Source organism: Oncorhynchus mykiss, chromosome 4, assembly GCF_013265735.2.
Source record: "Oncorhynchus mykiss isolate Arlee chromosome 4, USDA_OmykA_1.1, whole genome shotgun sequence".
NCBI lineage: Eukaryota > Metazoa > Chordata > Actinopteri > Salmoniformes > Salmonidae > Oncorhynchus > Oncorhynchus mykiss.
Genome location: NC_048568.1, coordinates 18905463 through 18914774, shown reverse-complemented (window position 1 = coordinate 18914774; position 9312 = coordinate 18905463). Strand labels below are relative to the sequence as shown.

At 40.2% G+C, this 9312-nt stretch overlaps 1 protein-coding gene across 6 annotated transcripts in view; it reads right to left on the bottom strand.

The window, feature by feature from the left end:
- The window catches only part of LOC110522244 (adhesion G-protein coupled receptor G6), a 69333-nt gene that overhangs the window by 37410 nt on the left and 22611 nt on the right, over positions 1 to 9312 (bottom strand). The window contains exon 6 of one of the 6 annotated variants that reach the window (XM_036975816.1): positions 252 to 320. The exons of the other annotated variants lie outside the window; for them this stretch is intronic. Within the exon in view, the coding sequence (XP_036831711.1) occupies positions 252 to 320 (69 nt within the window). The remainder of the gene's footprint in view (positions 1 to 251; positions 321 to 9312) is intronic. 6 annotated transcript variants of the gene reach the window in all.

Below are 9312 nucleotides of genomic sequence, written 5' to 3'. Positions count from 1 at the left end.
TTTTTTAGAAGGAAACATGAGAGCAATCACTGAGACCATTTTTGGATAAGACTGAAATATCTCTAGTTCAATGGGCCACCAGTCAATATCCCCTCAATCAGTTAGAGTGGCCATTTTCCATATTGATTAAAACACCCATCAGCTGCACTCTGTGTGGAGTAGATAGTTTTGGTTTACCTTCACAATAACAAGACAGGCTGAAAATAACATGTGCTCATTACAAACAATGGGGATGAGGGATGGATGCTTACCGTGGGTTGTTGAATTAGTAGCAATCATGTTAGTGGTGACAATGGATGAGCTGGTGGAAGTTAATGTTGCTGGTTGCAGGGATGGATGGAGAAAGGTTACATATGGATTAAATGGGTGTAAAGTGAGACGACACAAATGCAAGATGACTGATGAAGCAATGAATACAAGCGTAGCATGAGGAATATGAATACCATAATGCAGAGAAATCTTGTGGAGTTGTGTAATGCAGTAGATTTAAAAGCGATTAAAAGCGTTAAAGGTTGTAATACTATTCAGTATAATGTGGATTCTACCAAGATAGGATCACCAGATGAAGAGATTAAATCTATTTCTCTGTCAAATACAGTTGAAGTCGGAAGTTTACATACACTTAGGTTGGAGTCATTAAACTTGTTTTTCAACCACTCCACAAATTTATTGTTAACAAACTATAGTTTTGGCAAGTCGGTTAGGACATCTACTTTGTGCAAGACACTAGTCATTTTTCCAACAGTTGTTTACTGACAGATTATTTCACTTATAATTCACTGTATCACAATTTCAGTGAGTCAAAAGTTTACATACACTAAGTTGACTGTGCATTTAAACAGCTTGGAAAATTCCAGAAAATTATGTCATGGCTTTAGAAGCTTCTGATAGGCTAATTGACATTACTTGAGTCAATTGGAGGTGTACCTGTGAATGTATTTCAAGGCCTACCTTCCAACTGCCTCTTTGCTTGACATTGTGGGAAAATCAAAAGAAATCAGACAAGACCTCAGAAAAAAAATTGTAGACCTCCACAAATCTGGTTCATTCTTGGGAACAATTTCCAAACGCCTGAAGGTACCACGTTCATCTGTACAAACAATAGTACGGAAGTAGAAACACCATGGGACCACGCAGCTGGAAGGAGACACATTCTGTCTGCTAGAGATGAAAGTACACAGGGCGGCGCAAGCATGTTGGAGTGAACGGCTGTGTGTGAGAGAGGCTCCTGCAACTTTTTTGCGAAACAATCTAACTTAACCTACTTTACGGCACTTTTTTACAACAAACGTCTCTTTCTAATACAATATTGTGACTTTCTATGTGAACGTGCCAAGTAATAAGCGACCAAAGGACAATAAATCCTCATCGGAGGCCTCCTCCCCACCAAACAACGAGACAGACATGGTGGAAGGCACAGGTAACAACGTGACACTTACAGAACTTACCCGGGCTCTGGGAGAACTACATGTTGCTATAGCTGAGGATTTCAAGGCTGCTATTGCTGAACTCGACACCAAAATCGAGAGCACCATTTGAACGGTTGCTTCGCAGGGCCAGAGTATTGTGGACCTTGAGATAGCTTCTGAATTCAATGCTGGTAGGATCGAAGAGTTAGAGAAGCTATGCACGTCCTTGCAGGATAGTGTGCAGAGGCTTTCTGTGAAAGTGGTCGACCTGGAGAGCCGATCCAGACGTCATAACCTTCACGTTGTTGGTCTGGCAGAGGGGGTGGAGGCTGGGTCTCGCCCCACCGACTTCTTCGCCAAGCTATTGAGGGATGCACTGGGGTCGGATGTTTTGGCTTCGGATCCCCAGCTGGACCGTGCACATCGCACTCTTGTCCCAGTGCCTGGACCGGGCCAACGTCCTCGCCCAGTAATCATCTGTTGTCACAGTTTCAAGACCAAGGATCTGATCCTGCGCGAGGCTCGAATGAGGGGTAACCTGTTACATAAAGGACCTCCCTTCCGTGTCTCTGAGGATTATGCACCCGATGTGGCAAAGCATCGCGCCGGCTACAGAGATGTCTTGACCAAACTTTACAAACTCCATCTTCGCCCAGCCTTGCTCTTCCCTGCTAGGCTCAGAATTACCCCTCCTTCCAGTGAGAAGATTTGTCTCTCCTCGGTTTTGGACGCAGAGAATTTTATACACCAATCCCCCGTACGGGTTAGAGAGCCTTGTCATTGTGTGTTAGGGTCTGCTCATGGACTCGAATCCATACTATACCATAGCTGGTGAAACCTGTTTGGGTGGCCTTCCAGGTTTAATCATTTACACTTTCGGATGGATATACTTACATTCCCCCATTTTTGTTTTGTTTCATTATTTATTTCTCAATTCTTACATTATTCTTATTACCATACCATTTATTTATTGCTTGCAGGGGACTGGTGGTGGTGGTGGTTGGGGAGGGGCAGACACAGACACCTGGATAGCAAGTTGGTGTTTTGTGCCGTTCTGCTTCTGTCATAGCCGTGGGCCGCTCTCCCAATTAGATTCCCAACAGCCTTCTGTGGTTCTGTTATTTGTACTTTGTTATTATAAAAAAAATGTCTCTTAGCATTTTACTATTATTATGTATGTGTATATTTTAAATTATGTATGTATGTATGTATGTATGTATATATATTTAATTAATTAATTAATTAACTAATATTGGTATATATATTTTTTTATTTATATATTTTTTTGATGGGGGTACGTTTAATTTAGCAAAATCCTTGTTCCGATCTCCTAACTCACAATATGTAAATGTACTGCTGTCTATGTCGGTGGCTGATGGTTTATGTTTAGACCAGCATTGCTTAGCAATATAATCTTGCGATGCTATATCTTGCTTATCTCAGGGATTGACCCAAGATGACACTTAAGTGCGCAATATGTTTAAATTGCAACTTATTCTGTTTAGGTTTATTAGATGCTAATTGAACACTTTATTTGCAGGAGCCTCCTCAGTTCATATGTTAGTAGAAGTTCTAGGATAGTGAGAGGTGAACGTATAGTTGGGATTTTATTTTTGTTCTTGTTCGAGGTCGCGCCATGCATTTTTGGCAACGGCCAGACAATGTGTTTGTTATTTAAATGTTTCTATTTTTTTTCTCTCCTATTTGTGTATGCCTGTTAAAGGTGGGTTGAGGGGGGTAAATGTTGGGGAAAGTTGGGGTACAGGGTGGAGAGCAAAGGTGCTTGTAGGGGGGAGGGGTCGGTTGAATACTGCTCGGGTGTTGGTGCTACATATGCTGATTGTGATGATTTGGTGCGCTCTCTTACCTTTTTAGTGAGTTACATGTTATGCAGGCCACCATAGGAACTACAAACGAGAGGCTTACATTTACTTCCTGGAATGTCAAGGGTTTAAATGAACCAATTAAGAGAGGCAAGGTCCTAGCCCACTTGAAAGCACTCTCGTCTGATATTATATTTTTGCAAGAAACCCATCTGAAAAACAATTCTCGTAGCAGACTTAAATGTAGGTGGGTGGGTCAAGTGTTTCATTCTAACTTCTCCACCAAAACGAGAGGCACAGCGATTCTGGTACGGAAAGGAATTCCGTTTCTACATAAAACCACTATTGCGGATAAAGAGGGTCATTATGTCATCGTAATAGGAGAGATCCACTCTACTTCTGTAACTCTACTAAATATCTATGGGCCAAACATTGATAACCCCTCTTTTTTCAAAAGAGTCCTTGCTTTGATTTCAGATATCTCCAATACTAATTTGGTCATTGGAGGGGACCTTAACTGCGTTCTAGACCAATATTTGGATAGATCCTCTACCCGGCGTACCCCTACCTCCTATTCAAGCGAATTCTTGAAAACCTACATAAAAAGTTCTAACTTATTTGATATATGGAGGATCTCTAACCCTACGGGTAGGGAATACTCCTTTTACTCTCATGTTCACAATGTTTATACTCGAATTGACTACTTTTTGGTTGATGCGAAATGACCCCAATATACCTGTAATGTGAGGTATCATAGATTATAATCTCTGACCACAGTCCACTCACCTTCTCCCTGAGATTGGGTGACATCGTACCAAACGAGAGGGTCTGGAGGTTGAATCCTCAGCTCCTCACAGAATCAACATTCTGTGAACATCTTAAAGACCAAATTACATTTTTCTTTGATACCAACGACAACACAGAGACTTCCCCAGCATTATTATGGGAAACACTGAAGGCTTATTTGAGAGGCTGTATCATCTCCTTTCAGACTGCCAGGAGTAGGCAAAACAAAGAAAAATTGGTAGAATTGGAGAGACAAATTCACTTACTGGATAGGGAGAATGCTAGCCATCCATCTATGGAGAAACATAAAAAAAATACCTCTTTAAAATTTGAATATAATCAGATTCTCTCAGCTAAAATTTATAAATCTTTTCTCTATGCCAAGCAAAAATATTTTGAGTTTGGTGACAAACCACACAAATTACTCGCCAGACAACTTCGAAAAAATGTGAGTGACCGAATAATTCACAAAGTTAAATCTGCATCTGGGGAATTACTCTCTTCCCCCAAAGACATCAATGACAGATTCCATCAGTTTTACGAGACTCTATATACATCTAAAGTAGATCCTAACCCCTTAATTATGCAAAACTGTTTGGGGGACTGTAATCTCATTGCCTTGAACCAGGAAGATTCCAACTTCCCGAATAAGGAAATATCTTTTGGAGAAATGTGAGAAACAATTACATCTCTAAAGAGTGGCAAGACCCCGGGCCCAGATGGATACCCTGGTGAATTCTATAACACATTCAGCAACATGCTCTCTCCCTACCTGTACAAAATGTTGGTTCAGGCCAATGAGGATGGAGCTCTACTTTGGATGAGGCGTTCATTACAATAATACATAAGAAGGGTAAAGATCCAGAAGATGTAGGGTCATAGACCAATATTTCTTCTTAATACAGACCAAAAAGATTTTAGCAAAAACTCTGGCTAACAGGCTTAGCACTTTAATTGGCAAATTGGTCCATTCAGACCAGACCGGCTTTATCCCTAACAGAAACTCATTCTTCAATCTCAGGCGCCTCTTCAACATTATGTATTCTCAGAGGTTACCTAACGTGGACCTTGCCGTTATATCTCTTGATGCCAAAAAGACCTTTGACCAAGTTGAGTGGTCCTATCTATTCAAGGTCCTACAGAAATGTAATATTGGAGATGGGTTCATAAATTGGATCCATCTTTTATATAGGAATCCTTGTGCGAGAATACTCACTAACCAATCATTGTTGCCCTGATTGAACCTTTATTGAGGGACAAGGCAGGGTTGTGCGCTGTCGCCTATGCTCTTTGCTCTAAATATTGAACCTCTCGCTCAGGCCATCAGATCTCATGCAGCAATACACGGCTATAATACTAAAGATACTCTAAATAAGATTTCCCTATACGCAGATGACATTCTCCTCTATGTAACAGAACCCAAACTAGTATCCCAGCTATTCTTGATGTGATTCATTTGTTTGGTACCTTCTCGGGATACAGAATAAATTGGAACAAGAGCAAATTAATTCACATACGGTTGCAGAACACCTCTTGGCTAGAATATCTTACAGTTAAGTTATCTTCAGAAAAATGTACCTACCCAGGAATTGTAGTTACCAAACAATACTCCTCACTATTTAAAGATAATTTCCCCTCTCTGATGCAAAAACTCAAGACAAACATACTATTTTGGAGAACACTCCAAATTTCCCTGCTCGGAAGAATTATTGCCATTCAAATTATCTTCCTCCCACAACTGCTCTACCTATACCAGAACATCCCAGTATTCATACCTAAGTCCTTTCATAAACAACTGGACTCAATTATCAATCCATTCATCTGGGATTATAAAACACACAGGATAGGTAAAAAACACCTCTGTAAATCCAAGATGGAAGGAGGATTGTCTCTCCAAAATTTGATATTTTACAATTGGGCCGCTAACCTCCGGGCTGTTGCATTTTTACGCACTTCCGTCATCCAGTTAGCTTAGTATGGAGCGTGAGGAGTGTCACCCCTTCTCTATTGGCACTGTGATTTTGTCGCCTGTCAATCTGGAGATGTCACTTTATAGTAACAATCCTATTATACATAGCACAGTCCAAATCTGGAAGTAAATTAAAGTCCACTTTGACCTTAGACCAATATCATTCATGCTCCCTGTTGTGAGGAATCCCTCATTTCCCCCCTCTAACCTTGATAACACCTTTGAGTGATGGGGAGAGCTAGGGATAAATACCTTAGGGGATCTATATATAGAAGGGACCTTTGCCTCCTTTGCGTTGCTGAGTAAAATGTATAATCTTCCCAGAAGTAACTTTTTCAGATACCTACAAATTAGAGACTATGTTAGAAAACACGTCCCGACATTTGGGAATGCTAAACCTTCCATGTTTGACGGATGAATAAAAATATGCCCCACCTCAAACAAACTGATATCTGGTCTATATGACGCTTTTCAATCTGTTAGCACACCTTCTACAGATGCAATTACAAATGGGAGGAAGAACTAGGGACTGACATCTCGGTGGCAGACTGGGAAGATGGCTTGGAGTATATCCACACCTGCTCAATTAACTCCAGACATCGTCTCATACAATTCAAGGTATTACACAGATTACACTATTCCAAAACTAAACTGCATAGGATATTTCCTGATACATCCCCTATGTGTGATACATGTCAGGCTGTGCAGGGTTCACTACTCCACTGCTTTGCCCTATACTCTAACTTGTATGGTTATTGGTGTGGGATTTTTAGGATCCTCTCTGAAGTTCTGGAGACTTCCGTTGACCCAGACCCGCTTCTGATAATCCTGGGAGTGTCTGATTCCCTAAAAGGATTAACCAACCCCCCCAAAACAACTCATCTCTTACAGTCTCATTTCGGCAAAGAAATTAATCTTAGTGTTTTGGAAAAGGAGGGAAGCACCCTCTACCAAATTATGGCTCAGCGAATTGGCAAACACTGTAGACTTTAAAAAATGTTTTAAATTGTTTAAATTTTTTGGTAAATATATATATCCATACACGCATGCATACATACGTATATGCATACATATACACATACAGTGCCTTGCAAAAGTATTCGGCCCCCTTGAACTTTGCGACCTTTTGCCACATTTCAGGCTTCAAACATAAAGATATAAAACTGTATTTTTTTGTGAAGAATCAACAACAAGTGGGACACAATCATGAAGTGGAACGACATTTATTGGATATTTCAAACTTTTTTAACAAATCAAAAACTGAAAAATTGGGAGTGCAAAATTATTCAGCCCCCTTAAGTTAATACTTTGTAGCGCCACCTTTTGCTGCGATTACAGCTGTAAGTCGCTTGGGGTATGTCTCTATCAGTTTTGCACATCGAGAGACTGACATTTTTTCCCATTCCTCCTTGCAAAACAGCTCGAGCTCAGTGAGGTTGGATGGAGAGCATTTGTGAACAGCAGTTTTCAGTTCTTTCCACAGATTCTCGATTGGATTCAGGTCTGGACTTTGACTTGGCCATTCTAACACCTGGATATGTTTATTTTTGAACCATTCCATTGTAGATTTTGCTTTATGTTTTGGATCATTGTCTTGTTGGAAGACGAATCTCCGTCCCAGTCTCAGGTCTTTTGCAGACTCCATCAGGTTTTCTTCCAGAATGCTCCTGTATTTGGCTCCATCCATCTTCCCATCAATTTTAACCATCTTCCCTGTCCCTGCTGAAGAAAAGCAGGCCGAAACCATGATGCTGCCACCACCATGTTTGACAGTGGGGATGGTGTGTTCAGCTGTGTTGCTTTTACGCCAAACATAACGTTTTGCATTGTTGCCAAAAAGTTCAATTTTGGTTTCATCTGACCAGAGCACCTTCTTCCACATGTTTGGTGTGTCTCCCAGGTGGCTTGTGGCAAACTTTAAACGACACTTTTTATGGATATCTTTAAGAAATGGCTTTCTTCTTGCCACTCTTCCATAAAGGCCAGATTTGTGCAATATACGACTGATTGTTGTCCTATGGACAGAGCCTCCCACCTCAGCTGTAGATCTCTGCAGTTCATCCAGAGTGATCATGGGCCTCTTGGCTGCATCTCTGATCAGTCTTCTCCTTGTATGAGCTGAAAGTTTAGAGGGACGGCCAGGTCTTGGTAGATTTGCAGTGGTCTGATACTCCTTCCATTTCAATATTATCGCTTGCACAGTGCTCCTTGGGATGTTTAAAGCTTGGGAAATCTTTTTGTATCCAAATCCGGCTTTAAACTTCTTCACAACAGTATCTCGGACCTGCCTGGTGTGTTCCTTGTTCTTCATGATGCTCTCTGCGCTTTTAACGGACCTCTGAGACTATCACAGTGCAGGTGCATTTATACGGAGACTTGATTACACACAGGTGGATTGTATTTATCATCATTAGTCATTTAGGTCAACATTGGATCATTCAGAGATCCTCACTGAACTTCTGGAGAGAGTTTGCTGCACTGAAAGTAAAGGGGCTGAATAATTTTGCACGCCCAATTTTTCAGTTTTTGATTTGTTAAAAAAGTTTGAAATATCCAATAAATGTTGTTCCACTTCATGATTGTGTCCCACTTGTTGTTGATTCTTCACAAAAAAATACAGTTTTATATCTTTATGTTTGAAGACTGAAATGTGGCAAAAGGTCGCAAAGTTCAAGGGGGCCGAATACTTTCGCAAGGCACTGTATATACATACACATACCTATATAGACATACATACTTTTAAAAATAATATACCTTTATTATTTTTCCTGCAAAACCTACCGCCAATCCCCCAATTGGAGTAAACTAATAAACACTTCTGCTTTCATCTTCAATTTATACATCTTATACACATTTTACAGATACAGTCTACTTTACAATAGTTCTCTCTTGTTTGTTCTTAGTCCTTCCTCTATTTCTGATCCATCCAGTTTGATTTCTATTTGTAACTATGCTATTTCACAGAAGTTCTGAACCTATATACATTTTACAGATCCCTTATGCTTTACATTGTTTATCTTGTTATTAGTCCCACCCTTCAGCTCCATTCAACCCCTCCCATCTATCCCTCAACATCATCCATTTCAAATTTCTATTTGCCATATATTTCTCAACTGTGCTGTGATGCTTCACAAAATAATTTAACCTTCCTATTCTCATAGATTCTACAGATTGTAAATTAAAAATAAACATTTTTGCTAAAATAATTATTATATTATTGATTGATTGACTATGGCTTTTCAAATCACCCAGTATTGCTTTCTGTAGCGTTAGTTCTATGCAAATGTTGCAATTCTTCAGCCATTCCTGGACCTGTGACCAAAAA